This window comes from Taurulus bubalis (assembly GCF_910589615.1).
Source record: "Taurulus bubalis genome assembly, chromosome: 1".
In the NCBI taxonomy this organism is placed as follows: domain Eukaryota; kingdom Metazoa; phylum Chordata; class Actinopteri; order Perciformes; family Cottidae; genus Taurulus; species Taurulus bubalis.
This window is the reverse complement of record NC_136589.1, coordinates 26,966,657-26,985,206: the sequence shown is the minus strand read 5'-3', so window position 1 is coordinate 26,985,206 and position 18,550 is coordinate 26,966,657. Positions and strand designations below refer to the sequence as shown.

The window sequence follows — 18,550 nt, the reverse complement described above, 5'->3', positions numbered from 1 at the left end:
AACCAGCACATCTAAAGATCTGAAGCCTTTGCTTGTTACGCTGTATGTATTTTTTTCTCTTCCTTTTGAAAATGTTTGAGCCTTCAATCGAGAGCATAGGTTCATCCAAAGAACATATTTCTTGCTTACCTCCAGCTTTATTATGCAAGGCGATTATCTCTCTGTAGTTTGGTACTTTCAAATAGTCTCGGCTAGATCTAATAAATACTCAGGATTACTGAATAATTGATGCCCTGTGTTGATTTAATTAGACGAACTACAGTGTCTCTCCTCACTTGTGCGTCATGTCCAGGGCAGGAGATAGGAACATGAGCTGGTAATATGATATGAGTGTGAGAGTATTCACATATAAAGGGACTCAAATAATAACACACTAGAAAAAAGAACTGCTAATGCACCGTTGAATATAGGAGACACAGAGCAGGAAGTAGAGCGTATTCTGCAAACTATAAAGCACAGGTTCCCAACTGAACTGTTCAGGCTGGCAGGGTGAAAGTTATTGAGTGATGGGGTTGTTTTCCTTAAACCTCAAGACTGAAGCAAAGATCTAAAGCCTGAATGTTGCAGGAGGATTACTCAATAGCTCACATTTTATTATATTTAGGGAAAGCAAGGTGTTCCTATGTGAAGAAAGCCTCCTGCATATATAAAGCATACTGTAAATGTAAAGTAATATCAATATCAGCCTCGTAAATAGACCATTATAGTTCAGATGTTTTAAAGTGGGGTTATATGAGGTACTTAGTGGTACCATAGCATTACCTGGCGATCAGCACAACCCCGGTTTGCAGCAACATGTAATTTAGATAACTAATAGAGAGATTCACCCAAAAAATATCAACATCATGTTTAAGTAAACGCTACATTAATATATTTTCACTGATTTACCTTTCCGTCAGACAGCCCTTTCCAACGGGGAACTAAAGCTGTTATCTACTCCGTCTTCAAGGGACCAGAATTCATTGAAATCTTACCTCGCAGAACATATTTAAACAATCTGGATATAAGTCAATTCTCTGACCAATCACCTGACATCTGTATGTCATTCTCTGTGCAGCTGCAGAGAGAGCTGAACACCCGCGACATCACAGATGGTGGCTCGGACCACAGAGGTGTGTTCTTTCCTCAGGACAGTCCCTGCAACGCGGCCCGGTCGCCGCGCTCCCCCTGTGCGTCCACACCCATCGCTGCTGCCCCTCCTGTGCGCTCCCACTCTGACTCTGAGGCCATGCTGGAGGAGCATGCCGCTGCGAGGAGGCTGAGAGGCCCAACGGAGAACCTGTTCCTGGATGCGCTGTCTCTGGACCCCCTTAGCGAGCTAAAGATCCCTTCACCCTCCGGATTGGAGAGCGAGAAGAGGTTCCCCTGCATGAAGGAGGTAACATGCACCAGTAATGTAGCACATGAAACACATGAAACACAAGTCATTATGTAAATGACAAAATGGACATTTTTTTCTATTTTGTGACATTTTAAAGATGAAATTATTACTTAATTGGTCCCAGAACAGACAAGACTATTTTATTAGTTGAACATTTATGAGTTCAAACCACTCAATGAAATGTTTCCAAAACGCAATAAAATTATTTGTAATTGTGTTTTTATGTATTGTTTTGTTTTGTTTTCCTGATGTTAGTGCCGATAAATCATCCTCCACTTCCACATGATCTCACTATTGTATCTGTTGTGGTTCAGGCCCTGAATGAGATTTTGGAGAGAGAAGTCGATCCTGTGAGCCCAGATGACGAGATGGGCGTTGGGAGTCTGCTCAGGTAACCTCTTGGAAAAGCTAAGTTCAAAGAGTGTTTTATATATATATATATATATATATATATATATATATATATATATATATATATATATATATATATATATATATATAGTGTTGCATACATACACATCAAGATCGGCTATTGATTCTATTAACTGTTACTTGAAGTAACAGTGAGTTTCCCCCAGGTATAATTTCTGTTATGGCGACGTAGAAATCCAGCTCATAGGGCTGTTAAATAATTAAGACAGTTTTAAAACATTTAAAAGCATTAAGTTGCTTTTCAAAAAACATACACACATATTTAGGATTGGATGTCAGCAGCGGGAATATAAAGGATATGAGATCATGATGGGTTGTGATGTTTGGTTTCAGTGTTAATGAAGTGTGTGTGTGTGTGTGTGTGTGTGTGTGTGTGTGTGTGTGTGCGTGTGCGTGTGCGTGTGTGTGTGTCTAGAGCTAAGTCTGTGTGCTCCATGAGCGACTTCCAGCGGTTAATGGACAGCTCGCCGTTCCTCCCCGACAAGACTCACCACGGTGATCTGGGCCAAGACGACTTCACCCCGCCTCTGTCCCCGGACGACCTCAAGTACATTGAGGAGTTCAATAATAAGGGCTGGGACTTTCCAGCATCCACCTCTGGCCCAGATCCTGCCCTGGAAGTGTGGACAGACAAACCCCCCGAGGCCCGGGGAGGGGAGCTCGTTCTTGAACCATTCCAGCCGGCCTCCTGGTTCCTCACCACCAGCGCCACCCGGACCACCAGCACCCTGAGCAGCCCCGAGCACTGCCACAAGTCCCCGCTGAGGGGCAACGGAGCAGGGGCGGAAGGGGTGGGAATGGAGCACTATGGGGTCCACAAGCTCCACAGCCCTACCAGATCTGGGGCAGCTAAGCACCCGACTGCCCAAGACCCAAACTTCCTGTACGCCAAAGTGCCCAAAGCCAGGGGCGGAGGAGAGGCTGGGGTGGGAGCCAGTGGGTCAGATGAGGTGTTCAGCAGTGGGAGGTGGGCATGTGGGCTCCTGGACAGTGGGGTGTTGAGGACTTCTCCTAGCCAGTCTCCTATCTGCCCCACTGTGGGCTTCACCTCCTCTCTAGAGCTTCAGCTCTCCAGAAACATGAGTGACGACATGAAGGAGGTGGCCATCTCTGTGAGGAACGCTATCCGTTCACCCCCAGGGCCCGTCGTTAAGGACACCGCCTGCCAGACCAACGGATTCACCACGCGAGGCACTCAGACCACTCAGACCATCAGTGTCGGTCTCCAAACGGACCTGTTGAGGAACCTGACAAGCAGCCCCCACCGCTGCCTCACCCCAAAAGGTGGCGGGACGCCTATTTCTTCCCCGTCACGCAGTGTGAGGAAGGTTCAGTACTCCCCTGTCGTACAGAGTAAGTTTGAGCGACCCTGCTGCTCGCCAAAGTACGGCTCGCCCAAGCTTCAGCGCAAACTGTCCACATCCAACAAGGCCGAGCTCCCCAATACCAACCGTGCTCCCACACCCACCACGCCGCAGAAGGGCAACAGCGAGTCGGCGTGGGCCCGCTCCACCACCACTCGCGACAGCCCCGTCCATACCACCATCAACGATGGCCTCTCCAGCCTCTTCAACATCATCGAGCACAACCCAGTGGCCTACGACTCCATGCAGAAGTTCAACAAGTCCCCCAGTCGCTCTCAGCCTACCCCTCCCTGCACCACCGAGCCCAGCCCTGCCCACGGGGCTCTCGCCATGGACCCCAGGAACGAGTGCTTACGTGTAGCTCGCGGGCGCTCGCCTAGCCCCGTGCAGCTGATAGTGGAGACTCAGGGGGACAAAAATGCAGAAGTGGTGAGCATAAGGCAGGACCTGTCGGCCCCGCCGGGCTACACGCTGGCTGAAAACACTGCTCGCATCCTTAACAAGAAGCTGCAGGAGCAGAGCTTCAGAGAGGAGCGGCGGCTGCAGGCTGGAGGACAGAGCAGCCACAGCCGGCAGGCCGACTCAGACAGAGGACAGTCTGGATGTATGGAGGTAAATATGCAAACGCACTGGATTCAGCGCTTCATCCTTCATTTGATCTGGGGCCCATGTTTCATGACGCAAAAATATTTATGACTTTTCCTTGGATTTTCCCTGTAATGGTTGAAGACAAACTTTACAGCATATGTGGTTAATCAGAGAAAAAGCTTAACAACTACGTTATGATATCACTAAAATGTTGCTTTTTTCTCAGATGGAAAGCACTGACTGATGCAATGGTAATGTCAAAATATTTGACCCTCTTCAAAAATACTGAACTTTTCTTCATGGCTGTATGTTGACACTCTTTAAGGTGTCTTCTTCTTCTGTAATTGTCTTTTATTTCTGTGCTTTAACTTTCACTGAGGCCCGACCGAACCCTGATTCATGTGTCCAATAACGGAAATGAATGATCTCACAGTAATGATCTGAGTGAGATCACAGTTACAGAGGTACATACTTATATTACATATCATTATTAGCAATTATCTGAATACATGTTCAACCAGCATTTTAAGGGGCTCTAGTTTTTGAAGCAATTTGATTTCACCCGATCCCAAAATATACCAAGAACAAGTGCGCTGACACGTCGGTCGGGCCTTTTTCACCACCCATTCAGCTGACCTGTGGGAAAATAATAAATTACAGACAGAAAAACATCTTTCTGGTTTCATGTTTAAATGTGAAACATAAAGAAACATGCTTTCAGTTTACTGAATTTACAAGCACGCCACAAAAGACAGATTAAAATTTCTGCGAAGTAGGTAATACTGTAATAAAGCTGTACATTATAACAATATACTGAGAGATGCGCTGTATATTTAAAACCGTATCGTGAATAGTGAGCAACACAATCCCACATGTGCTGATTAAGATGTCCACTAACATGAAGGATTCACCAGCTGCTGCTCACTGAGCTGCAGAACAGACGAGACTAAGATTAGAGTCTGATCTGTGATTTTATGGATGAAAGTGTTCCTTTTCTGCAGTCATTCACTCAGTGAGGCCTTCTGTGCATGACGGATGGAGATAATGAATTGAGATGGTAGTTAAGCATATCTTGCTGTGTATCGTGTGTCCCTCAAATGGATAAATATATACACAGAAGAGTGTTCAAACCACACAGAAATCCCTTTCAAACCATTCAAAATGTCCACCAGTAAACTAAAAGAACTATAATCATACATCAATACATATGTTTCACAAAACAATATATTTACTGGTAAAGTAGGTTTACAGTCTGTTTTTTGCTAATCCAGTAAATAAACAATAGTAATGATTATTTTCAATGACTTGTTCAGTAGTTTATTCTCTGTTAGAATCAATCACCATCTTGTAGAGCTTCAACACGGTGTCTTCTCATTCCTTGTTTTGTGTAACTGAACGATACTGAGTGATATGAAACATTATCACATTTACAATCTGTAACCAGCAGTCATTCTCCTCATTAACTTGGACAATTGATTAGTTATGAAAAATTGTTAACCACCAATGTTCTGCCAATCCACAAGTTGTTTTTGCACTAAAGGAAATAATAACCAAAAATCCACATTCAAACCATTTCAAATTTATATTGGATATGTTTCGTGATGTAGCAGATTTTCTAGAAATTCAAAAAAGTTTAAACCGTCCTTAGATGAAATAACCAGATTTGTTGCTTACAGATGAATTACAGCTGCAGCGATTATTTTAGATTAATTGTCCAAACGAATTGTGTCCCATTAGAATTTCCCAAAGTCATCACGTTGTTTGTTGTGTTCGACTAAACGTAATAATATATGACAATACAGTATAAAACAGAGAAATAAAACAGCACTATCTCACATTCGAGAAGCAAATGTTTTGCATATTTGCTTAATTAAATATATGACAAATTATTATTTTCGATACATTTTCTGATGGATTGATAAATTGACTAAACATTTCAGCAATACAGAGGATGACAAATTTCTCCTGATAGTAACTTTATTACCTCTATCGAGGTGTGTGTATATAGTCACGTCATCGAACCTTATATTTGGTTTATTTGAAGCCGTTCATATTGAATGTTTTTATTTATTTCCAACAATATCCGACCGGGCTGTGTATCTACACCAAGCTCAACGTCCCAGTTGTGTTTTTTTCCAGGTCTAAAGTGAATGGGTGTGTGTTTCATTAACTTTCTCTGTGGTCTGCAAACTGAAATCAGCCACCTTAATTCTTCTGGTAAACCTCTCTGCCTATGTTATGCCATACTTGTCAGACTTCCTCTTTACCCAATTTTACCAATTAACATGTCCTGCTCTATCTTCCTCCCCGCCCCTCTTTCCTCCCCTCTGGGCTTTATCTCCCCCTCCCCCTCTTCCCTGTCCGCTGTGCTCTGATCCAGAACCACAATGTCATACTAACAACTCCTTGGGGACTCTAACTCTGCTTGTCTCCGTGATGTAAGTTTGTCTTCCTCCTCCTCTTCCTCCACGAACCTTTCGCGGTGGGTTCACCAGCCACACGGACCTCTCACCTCACGCCCTGCAGACCCCTCCTACCCCTCACCCTCTTCATTAATGCATGCTTCACAGGACGGCAGAGTGACATTGTGTGAAGCCATCGGAGTGGTGTCAAAAGTTGTGCGACGGCCATACATCTGTATCTTTGTGTTAATGCACGCATGATCAGTTTCTTTGTTATAGATCATCTGTTTTTTAAAGGACCATAATGGTGTTTTTTTGCATGTTTTAGGCCATTAATCACATAAATCGCATCTACTGTTTCTAGTGTCATACCATTCATGTTGAGATTATTCGATTTAAATACATGTTCAGCCAGAACAGTATGAAAATCAACTTTAAGAGACGAGAATGTTAATGAATTACAGCGGACATTTATTAAGCTGGATATGTATTGCAGAGGTCCATCGCTGCTGAGAGCAGCAACTTATTTGATAAAACTTCTACAATAAGCAATACAGCTTCATGTTGAAGGATAGATATAAGCTTAAACTGAAGTAATTTATTCATTCACTGTTCACGATACAGAAAATGATAAAAATAGAAATTTGATGTTGAAAAGCTAACTTTGACAAGAACAAAGTAAATAGATAAAATGTAGAATTTGACGTTTTCTGGCTTCAGAACAAAGATAGGATTTTTTTAGGGAGATCTTGAAAAAAGTCAGGAGCTTTGCTGTCAATTAAATTTCTTTGGAAAAAGATCGGCAAAAATCTGAAGCAGCAGGTCAGACTTTTTAGAAGCAATTGGTGCATCTCAATGTTTTCATAACAGTTCCTGCTCTCTGCACAGCATTAGTGTGTGATGATGACATTTTCCCAGGGTCCTCGTTGTAAGAGATTGAAGACACTGGGATCATAAAACCCTTTGAAATGTCTCCTTAATAAGTCAAGATGATACTGAGCAGAGTAACATAGATGCACCAGCTGTAATGGAGTACGCATCTGAAGTAGTTTTTCACGGTTCAACAAGTTGATTGTCATACCACCCGGAGAAGAAATTAAGGAAAGTTTGGCAATAATGTAAACTATATGTGATTTGACATTAACGGGATGTACCATGCAAAACTGCCTTTATGGTCCTTTAAAGCAAACTCAGTCCACGTGATTCAAAGAGTCTTCAGATTGTGTCTTGACTGCTGGTCAGATAACATCTGAACCAGTAAACGTGACACAAAACAGTCCACTCTTTTGGATGTTTCACATATTCCTCAGTGCAGGTTGTTTTGAGGGCCCCTGCGCATAACAATAATAACATCTGGATTATGCTAACATTGTGTTTCTACCAGGTGCTCCTCTACTGTGATGTTTTCTTGTGATGTTTTACTATTTTCACTCTTTTGTCCATACAGTGTTTTCTTTCTTCTTCTCTCTTACAGTTCCCCCATTTACTCTCACACTAACAAGTCCTCAAAAGATTAACCGAAGATGACTGCTTCTAACACTCATCACTTTCTATACTCCATCACCTGTTGGTGTTGTGTTTGATGCCTGGTGGCTATTAACTGCTTTCTCTGGTCCATTGTGCATGCTTAAAGGGAAGATCCACCATCTGATACTCTGACACTGTTATACAACTGTTATCAGCCTGTCCGTGTATTTCTCTGATGAGTGCTGAGTTCCTCTGCTTGCAGTTCACTTTGTTCATTTCCTACATCATGCTAAATACCATTCCGATATGGTAGGTGGCTGAAGCAAAGCGTTCTGGTCTGTTTTGATAACTCACCTTCACAATGAGTTCAAGTGTTCGGTAAAAATGTTGAGAGTTCAGTCAGCTGCTACAAAGCATTTGGTTAATGTGTATTTGGTAATGTGTTCAAAATGCTGCAGACTCTTTTTTTCTGAGAAAATGTAAGCATGTAAACATTCTTTAACTAAATACATCTCATATTAAAATCACATCCATAAAAACAGACTTTAACAGACGACACTATTTAAAACCGTTAATTGTAATTGTCTATTGGCCAGAGGTAGTAAATAACTCATCAATTATTGTCAACATTATTTAATATTCAACTATAAAAAGTTAGCTTACAGTGAAGTATATGAGAGTGTTCAAATGAAATGTAGCCGTTTTGGTTTTCATTATTTTTATGGACTTGGCCATTTATGATCGTCCATCAAATTCTCGAGCCATGAAATTGCGCATAATAGCTGAACCTTTTTTCAGTTGTGAATGCTTCTCCCTTACAACTTAACCGCCTTCTTGTCATAGGCCAAAAATAGTGTAACATCTAATGTTGACCCTGATGGATGAAGAAAGACCGAATATTTTAACTGCAATATTCTCCAACAAATTAAAACGTACCTACAGATGTAATCACATCGGTTTCAACAGTGTCCAAGTGTTTTAGGGTGGATTTCTCCTTTTAAGGTTGTAGCATCGACTGAGAAGTCAGAGTTGATGTGAAGCTGTTTAGTTGCTGTCTTCAGCAGCCTTTCCGTCTCTGACTTCCTGTTCCCATTACTTCTGCATGATCTGTGGTGTCGTGTGATCTGATGTATTAGCATCTCACAGGAAATCTAGTTTTAACCCACAAGCCGCCCATTAAAAAAAAAACTCTGTATTTCCAGTGTGTGTACACAATCCATCTGTTATATACATAAACAAATTATTTATTGATGGAGACGCTGCACATCCGTCTCTGTGACTTTCTTACAGCCCGTCACTCACTGGCGGGTCTTTTCATTCATCCTCTCATGCCACCGCGGCCTCGCAGCCGTGTATTTTTAGCAGAACTAGATTGTTACTTTGTGGACTCGATGTCTCCCATCCTTCAGCCAAAATCTAATGCCTCGAGATGAGCTATCTATAAATCAGGCCAATGGTGCGATGTCCCGGTTGTGATCGTTCACCCAATCACACTCTGACATCATTCTGACGAGGGGGGGATGAAAACCTTTCTCTCTTCTTATCGCCCTCTTTTTTTTCACTTTTACTGTTTTCATCTGGGGGACAGATACATAACAGTGTCTGTAATCTACTCACCATTAATGTGTGTGTGTGCCTCAGCAGAAATATACATACCCAGTCATGAACCAGATTTATAAACCCCTGAGTTTGCATTAATCTGTCATGCACCTCAGTCATCGCAACACAAATGGATGCAAACACCCTACATCTGTGTTTGGACCTAAACCAGTTTGTCCTTCACCTGTTTTTGTAGCTGCAGTTTTTGTGTTTTATTTGACTGGATCTTATTTTGAAAAAGGCTGCTTCCTCCTCATTTCACTCACGACAGAGACGGAAGAAGGTCCCATGTTAAACAGTGTCCATTGACAATATAACATTATGACCAGTAAAATGTGGGTCCAGTTACTTTGAACAAGGGACTTTGGCTGATTAGGGGCTTTCATGTGTATTTGTTCAACATTATTAAGCGCTGAGTCGGAATACGCGCTCTCTGAAAAGTTTCCCAGTCTTACCATAATAACCACCATGAGCAAATTCAATATGAAACCATTATTAGGATATATTAAATTGGTTTAGTTTTTTCAGTTTCATCCACAGGTGTTGCTTTACTCATCATCCCTTCATATTGTCTGTCAGCATTACATCTTTGTAAAGCTGTCTTCAATATGTTGTCCCTCTTTTTAAGTGCATGATGAGGGGATCACTAACTGCAGCCTCAAAAGTTATCATTTAGCATTGATTTGGTGGAAAGAAGTAGTGCTTGGCGATAATTCAATCTGATATTTTAGCTTTTTTTTTAACTTAATTGTATCATGAGTAAATTCTATATCAAGATATTCTGATACAGAATTACATCATCTAAATAGATAGAAAAATATAGCAGATACTATAATTTGATAAGAATTATGCTTATGGGCATACCCCAGTGTAGCTAAACCAAACTATATTGAATTTTTTTTTTAAATCAGTTACTGAATACATGTTGCGAAATTATATATAAACAATGGTTATATTTGTAACCTAGATGTTTTAACAGCTGTAACTCATCTGATCTAGTTGATCTAGACATTTCCTTCTTGACCTCTTGATCTCAACTCAAGGTCCATTTACTCATTTGTTATGCCTCTTTATTCTGCAGGATTAGATTTAGAACAGTGTAGCTAATAAACCGGTGCTCCGCTAATTTAAAATGATGGCTATAGACAGAATGGTAACACACAACCAATAGAAATCGCCTGAGAAAATAAAAGTTCCTATGACATTGATTCTTCTTTTTGACACATTCAGTACTTCTTTGCTTAAAGTAACATTTTTGTTCACATAATGTATACATCTTCACGCTCACTCTTTTACTTTCTTTCATTCATGTCTAAATCTGTTCACTTCTGTTTATTTCGCCGAGTCGCTCCCCCATCCCTCCTCACTGACAGCTCCTTGTCATTGGCAGGACCTGCCTCGCTCTCCGGTGGCTCCACCCCTGGACTCCTGTTTCCTGAGACCGGCCCGCCCGGCCAACCGCCGCCCCCCCTCGCGCTGGGCCTCCCACTCACCCTCCTCCTCCCCCAAGTGGAGCCAGGGCACAAAGAGGAGGTTCACCTTCCCACCGCCGGGACACCGGGAGACCATCCTGGAGGGCAAGGAGCCAGCATGAGGCCGTCCTCTACCTCCTCTCTCCCTCCTCCACTTCAGCCTAAAGGACCCAGTACCTCAGAAACCCCCCAAATTTAGAGACTCCAAAAGAGGGAGCCTAAAGGAGGGGTTGGGATCCACCCAGTAGCACCAGCTGACCATCGAGGAACCAGAACTTTTTTAGAAGAACCTGGAATGTACTGTAATATCATCAAAAAAAGATTTAAAAACTACATTTCCATAAGAGGTGCCTGCACACTGAGTTACTCATAACACCCCACATGTGTGTAAACTGTAGGTCAGCTGTTGCATTTCTATGTTTACATGATTTTTGTCTTCTCATCTGTTTACGTTTTTCTTTTTTTGAAATAGATGTTCAAACTCTTTTTTTTTCTTCAATAAAAGCAAACCTTCTGTGTTTTGGTTGCCAGCCTTTGAAGCATGACTTTTCAGTTTAGTTTCAAGGAGAGCAAACAAACAAAAAAACTACTTCTGCTTCATCGGGTCTGAAGCAGAGACACATGATGTCATTTCTGATGCTAATGTATTTATTTTCAGGGGCGGATGAATGTTTGGCTCTGTAGACATTTAGAAGATGGTTGACAACAAATAGAACAATCTTATGCATATCTGGAAGGCAGTTGTACAAATATCAGTCAAATATTTGCATGCCTTTTGAACACTTGCACTTCAGTGCATGTACATACGAGCTTCAGTCATTTGTGATCACTCGGCTCCGCTGTGGGGGGAAAAGAAAAAAAATGTCATGGTGGGGACTCTCAAGCTGTTGTTTTTGTTGTCGCAAGATTTGCATTGACTAAAATAATGAGAATTTTTAAGTGAGTTATTGTACCTACCAGGCTGTCTTTGTACAGTTGTTACTATTGGATATGAATTAGTTTTTCTTTTGACAAGAAAAAGTCTATGTCAAAAAAGTCTAACAGTATAGTCTTATGTAAATACTCAATGGTAATAAACATGAATGTGTATTTACAAGACATCCTCCTCTCAGTGTGTGTGTGTGTGTGTGTGTGTGTGTGAGAGAGAGAGAGAGAGAGAGAGAGAGAGAGCGAGAGAGAGAGTGTGTGTGTGTGTTTGCATCAAGCAACAACCTTTAGGTCGGAAAAATAAAGCAAAACGTTTCTCCAACACAGAGTCTATCCTCATAGACCCTCATGTTAAAAAGCCCAACTGTACAGCAGAATGAAATGTTCACAGGCTAGTACAGCAAAAGTTGTGTTATCTATTGCTAATATCCCCGTTCATGACAACTGTACAGGGTATATAGCTCACCCGTTAAAGACGGGCATCATTAAGAACGTGGCTGCTTTCAGTGACAGGTTTCCACCACGGCGAGTTCAATTATACTTTCTTATCGTATGCACATTTTGTTTTAATTCTTTCTTCTGTTAACCAATTAATGACACAGATGTAAACTACTGATGCACCTTTGCTAACCAAGCTAGCGCTAGCTGCTAACAGCACTGGCCCCGCTGGGCCTCAGTCCTCTCCAGGTCCAGCCTCTCGTCCAGATGTGGTCACTTCCTGTTCTAAATAACCAAGATGGCGGCGGTCAAAATGCCAAACTTAAGGCTTCCAAACCGTAGATCACAAACCATCGGTTGACCGTTGACGTCACGGTGACTATCTACACTTTTATGTGCAGCCTATGGTTTGTATCGGTTGTTCTCGTTGTATATCTATCTCTCAATTATAAAGGTTAGATACAGCTCATAGATTATATGCTCTTTCATTAGACCTGAGTTTCTGTTCTTGGCACAGACTGATCCTGGATCGTGCGTGTGCATGCGTGCATGTGTGTGTGGATTACAGTACAGACCACAGGATTACAGAGGATAGACACACACACACATACACACACACAGTAATGTGAATAAGAAGATTGTGTCGTCCCAGAAGTCAAATCCTGTTGCATCATGGTCATAAATGTGTCACCTTACTCATGTTACTCAGCTTGTCACGCAAGATAAAGACCAGTAAAATAAACCTAGACTAGTTTATTTAAACACGTGTGTGTCCATATATATTTTGATTTTATGAAATATTTTGGGGTTTATATGACAAAATATTAAGGTATCTCTAATGGAATTCAGCCATCTATAATTTTATATTTTATCTAGTCTGTGCTTTTCCTACTTGTCATATATCAAAATGTCTTGGGTGAAAAGGCCGATACAAAGAAAGCTACATGCAATTCTGTTTGAGCTTAAGCATTGAAAAATGTCTGAAGAAAGTCTTCTCAAATGATCTATATGAACAAAAATGGCTTGAGTGATTGTTTTTTGATCTGTCCTCAATATTTTGGTAATGTTTAAGTACGTGAAACTACTTGGTTAATGTTAGGGACAGATCATGGACATGATTGTGTTTAGAAACCAGTTAGACTGTTAGTAGCACATCTTCCATTTCAAAGGCAGACACTTTGTATGTCCGCCATCAGAAGTCATATGTTAGAAAAACATAATATATCTGTCATTTTAAGCGCTATTGTTTTTGGTGATGACAGTCTTGAAAGCTATTCAAAAAGCTCAACAGCAACATGTCTTTCAAGAATTATTCAAGATAATCACAGATAATCACAAACTAAATTATGTTTACCTCCATTGCAGTGGTCCAGATGTGTTAAAAACTGGGCAAATAACACTAAATTATCTGCATTGATAGATATAAGTAACGAACCATTCATTTTATATTTGTCTATGACTGGATCATTTTTAGACTTTTTTATTTTCCTTTACATGAACAAAGCACAGAGCATGTTCACCAGTCATTACTGTGAATGCAACTACTGTGTTCAAAGAAAAGGTTTTGGGTAGTTTTAGATCTTTTTTTAACTGTGTCCATTGGTTCTGCAGGAATGTATTTGACAACCACTCATCATGGAAAGCCAAATGTTGGTGCACTCGAGAACATTTCAAAAAGTAGTCCAAGACTGATCTTGAGTACTCCAGCGCTTCTAGTTACAAATAGATTAAAGTCATTTGGGTGAACTAACCCTTTGATAAAGAGAATGTTTATGTTTAGGGTGCAGCAGCCTCTGAGGTTGGTGTTGCTGCCAGCTAATAGAGACAAATATCTCATTCTTGCTTTATTCTGTACATTTTAGCTTTCCACGTCTTGAGAAGAAAATATGGCACAATAATTAAATATGTACATTTTCAAACGGTTGGCTTCAACTGGAGAAGTCAAAGGTTTTATTGGCTCCAAGGGAGAGAATGCTGATTGTTGGAGAGCAGGAAAGAGGGAGCGATGAAGAGGCAGAGAGCTGAAGGCCCCCCGTATACCTTTCATTGAGTTATAACGATGAATAATTAATGCGGCCCAGCTGCACTCTGGGAGCTGCTGATGGCACCGAGCAGGTCAGTGGAGGGAAGAAGACGAAGATGCTCTGCTTTTACTTCCATCCGGCCTGAGAGAAACCCACCACTGCTGAATAATTTAGCCCTGAAGTCCCTCCTCGCACATACAGCACACTGCTGCTCTCTAAACACTGGACTCTGCTGTAATAATGTCTGATGTCGGCTGCAGCAAGAAGGGTGTGACCTCTGTATAATAGATGTCACGCTGGAATACTGCAGATGTCCCGAAGCAAAGATGGGGCAGGACAAGTTTTAAACCACTTTAAATGTAATGTGTGACATTTTTAGACAGAGTTTCTGTCGGTGTTACGTCAACCTCTGCTGCTGTTTATGAACTAAAACCTTGGATGGGGAATCTTGGATGGGTAACCACACCCAGGTGTGAAATGCATTCATATTGATACTCTCTCTTTTAATTGAAGTGATACTTAATGTAATATTTCACCCTTAAACTGTTTTTCTCGTATGTCATGGTGAACGAAGAATCAAAAACAGAGAAAATTCTTGATGAATTAATAACAGCAAAACTATATCAAAACATCTGTTTACAATCTGTTGGTTTTGTGCAGTATAATCAAAGTCTCATTTATCGAGTCGTATGCTCACTACTTCACAAACGCATCTTTGCTAAAACCTTCTTATTTAAAAACACTTTGGACCAAAGCGAGCATGAAACTTTTTTGGCAGAAGTGTTTTTATAAGCAGTTGAATTGTTACTATTAACAATTTTGAAAAGTATACCGTACTTGAAAATGAACTAAAATATCAAGAGCACATAAATTCTCTCTGAATAGCGAATGAAATCTTTCACTGTTCAAATGTATTAAAGAAGAAACCGGTTGTCCAGACAGTTTAATCAAGACACAATTAAATCAATTTGACTGAACTGCCCTCGTTCTCCATGTGTCCTGCTGACAGAATGAACATTTCTGAGGCTCCACACTGTCTCGTTCAGCGTGCTGTCAAAACTTGGACCCCTAAATTGTGCATGCCTGCAGCTGTGTGTGAGACCCTCAAACAGACAATGAGCGACACAATGGGCCTGGCTGTGCCATTAGCTGAGAGGTTGTCATGCCAACGATACAAAAAGCCCCACGCTCGACCAGGAGAGGAGAGTTCATATTGAGCGAGAGCTTTGCCTGGAGGCCCTTCACCTCTCCTCCCTTTCTGTTCCATCATTATTCATGTGAGCACCGCCGCTACCAGGGCTTTCATGCTGGGGAAACAGCGAGGCAGAGGCTGGGTGTCAAGTTGGAGGGTTTTTTGTTGTTGGATTTGAACTCCACAAGAGATGCACTATTGTGTGAGTAAACAGACAGTCCCATTGTGCTGCCGAGTGTGACGGCCGTTTGAACCCTGAACTAAAGCAACAGGACCGTTCAGCAAGGGAAACATTTTCAGAAAGCATGAAAAAAGAAATATGGCAAAGTACATTTATAATTTGCCTATACGTAAGTTGGTGAAATCAGTGGTGGAGAAAGTACTCTGATCCTTTAGTTACAAGTTACAATCAATTAAAAAAAAGTACTCACAAGTCCTGCATTTAAACGTCTACTTAAGTTAAAGAACATAAATGGTGAATTGTCAAAAGTCAGAGGGGAAGATCGAACGTCAATGTGAGTAATGGAGGCAGCAGCTTGTGAAAAGGAAGAAGGATGCTTAGGATAAAAAAGAAGATCTCTCTTTTTAACACTTTAAGCCCCGTATGGACCTATATAGGTCCTTTTTTAGAAATTTAGTTAAACTGTGTAAAACATTACAATAATCATGAACAAATATATTGATGCTACACCTCAAATTAAACAAGATAACCTGGACTACAGTAATTAGTCAGCCATTTCAACACAACTCAAACACCAACTAAAATAATTATTAAAATAAAATAGTTATAATTTTGTCACGAGTCAGCCCATTCTGCATGTTTCCGGAAGTAACAGCCCGTAGCTTGGTGCTATCAGAAAAAGACAAATAGAAAAAAGCAAGACAATTCCACACAGATTCCAAATCTATTCACCAAATCCCTGTGCTGCAAAGCATCACCGAGATATGAACCAAAGAACACAGGAACATAAATCGCTGAGTCAGCAAATTTTGAAACTTTTTATTTTTTATTTTTTTAAATGCATTTCCCCCAGTAAATCCACACTGATACAAGTTTATTGAACACCATAAGTCATATGAAAGTGAAATATAAGGTTTGCTACATGAAAAAATTCAAATGTCACAGATAAATATGCGCAAATGTGCCGAAATGCAAATTTTGGAAACCGCCTAAGTTTTCTCTGTACTTTACCTCTCTGACTTTGTTCTGCTTCACTTTTTCAAGTGAAAACATTGCAGAGAGACTGTTAACATATTGTGCTATGATTTGGGAGAGCCTCAGGGCTTAGTGAAGCATCATTTCAAGGAGATAATCATCCTGAAAGTGCTTTTTTCTATAGGCGGACCTGAGACTTCTATTTTGTCTGTGTTTCAATCTTTATTTACTCTTAGCGAGCAACATATATACTAATATTTACACATCTGACCAAAAGCCCACAAGGGTTGCCTTTATTATAACACCAAAATTATTCAAATAGCCCTTGTGGTTGCAGAGATACACCCTTTTTAGTTTGGGTATGCTATTTCGAGCTAAATCCTAAAAAATGCCTTGGTGCTTGACGGGTATCAAAAGTACTAGTTCTGTAGACAAATGGACTACTTTTGATACTTTAAAAGAGAGATCTTCTAATATATTTATATATGGCATTATTAATACTGATGCATCAGTGTGTTGGCATTATCGCTGGTCGAGATGGAGTGAGTTTTAACTTCTTTACTTGCAGTCTGGTTGTTCCCAACCAATAAGCAATAAGGTCGGCCCCTTCCTGAGGGTCACAAGATAAATCTGAGGGGTCGTGTGATGATTAAAGAGGAAGGAAAGTAAGTAGTAAGTTTGCAGTAACGACTATATCAAGCTGTGGACTACTAATGTGGACGGAGATGGAGTAAATGAGTGTACTTTCATGCTTCAATACTTTCTTTGGCAAATTTTCTGAAACATCTACTGCGGAACTAGCGATCGGTGACACGGGGCTAGCCAGAAATTATTCACAATTCAGAAATCAGAATCTGTAGTAACTTGTAACCAAGCCAATTTAATGTAGTGAATTAAAAATAACAATTTCCTTTTCAAATGTGGTTGATAAAATTGCGTATCATTGAGTTTTCCCAAATGGAAATGCAAATTTTCAAATACAAGATAAATTATTATTATCGTATACAAGCTTAAATTTTCTTCGCTAATCGTTGACCTGTGATTGACCTCTGCCAGGCTACCCAGAAGCCCTCCTCTTCAACGTACAGTACCATTTCAAAATAACAAAATGTCCAGTGGGCTTCAAATTCAGTTAGACCATCTGTCTGTCTTTTGAAAAGTAGAAACAAAAAGACGCCATTCATCTGGTGCCTCCTTGATTCCTCTTTTGTTTGTGTAATTTGCTTTGGACGTGCCCGGTCTCTCGCACACACACAGAGCTCACTCACAGTGGGGCTTTCTCTACACACAGAACGGGATGTAAAGCCGGGAAACCTGTGGGTCCCACAACATTCGGAGGCTGTAAGTCTCCCTCTCTGTCTGTCTCGCTGTCTGTCTGTCTCTCTCTGAGCCGGTGGGATGCCACATCAGAAACAATGGCAAAGGATTTTGGGCCGTAATCCTCGGGCAGCTTGCGGTTGAGGAAGGTTGGAGAGCAGTTATAATGCATCACGCACACAATGTTCTGTTTTTTCTTACAGATTAGTATAGAAACATGTTCAGTTGAAATGTTCAAATGTGTTTGCAATATTCTCTCTTTTCCACGTGTATTGAAGTGGTCAGAATGTGTTTCAACACTTTTTTTTGTAGTTTTACTATGTAGTGCGTTCACACTGGAAACATTCAAATGAAATGAAATGCTCACTGCTGGCAAAACAATTAAATTAATATTGTGGCTCTAAAAAATAACTATAAAATGTTTAGAAGAACTAGCAGGCCTTTGAGATGTAAAAAAAAAAGAAAGAAGAATACAAAATAAGACTAAAAATCTAAATAATCATGATGACTTTAGCAGATAAAGTTCTAATGTTGCCAATTATTAATACATTTTTTAATTAATTATGATTACTTGTGTTGCAAATATATTCTATTATTGTGGAAATAAATGGTTCAGTTATTTCTCTGATAAGTTTACCAGTTGTGAGAAGCAAAAGGATTTGAGTATTTGTACATGAAGATTTTGGGGCATTTCTTCTTCCATTATTTTTGGAAACATTTTCGTTGCGAGAACGAACTGTATCAGTTGATGTTTTACTCTCAGACTCGAACCCTTGTGTGCACGTTTGTGC

The 18,550-nt window shown here is 40.6% G+C and overlaps 1 protein-coding gene across 1 annotated transcript in view; it reads left to right on the top strand.

Moving 5' to 3' along the window:
- The window catches only part of mtcl1 (microtubule crosslinking factor 1), a gene marked incomplete at its 5' end in the record, with an annotated part of 54,579 nt that extends 43,688 nt beyond the window's left edge, over positions 1 to 10,891 (top strand). Inside the window, 4 exons of the mRNA XM_079226988.1 lie at positions 1,058 to 1,378; positions 1,696 to 1,772; positions 2,229 to 3,789; positions 10,624 to 10,891. Of these exons, the coding sequence (XP_079083114.1) occupies positions 1,058 to 1,378; positions 1,696 to 1,772; positions 2,229 to 3,789; positions 10,624 to 10,827 (2,163 nt within the window). The 3' untranslated portion in view covers positions 10,828 to 10,891. The remainder of the gene's footprint in view (positions 1 to 1,057; positions 1,379 to 1,695; positions 1,773 to 2,228; positions 3,790 to 10,623) is intronic.
- Between the last annotated feature and the right edge of the window lie 7,659 nt (positions 10,892 to 18,550).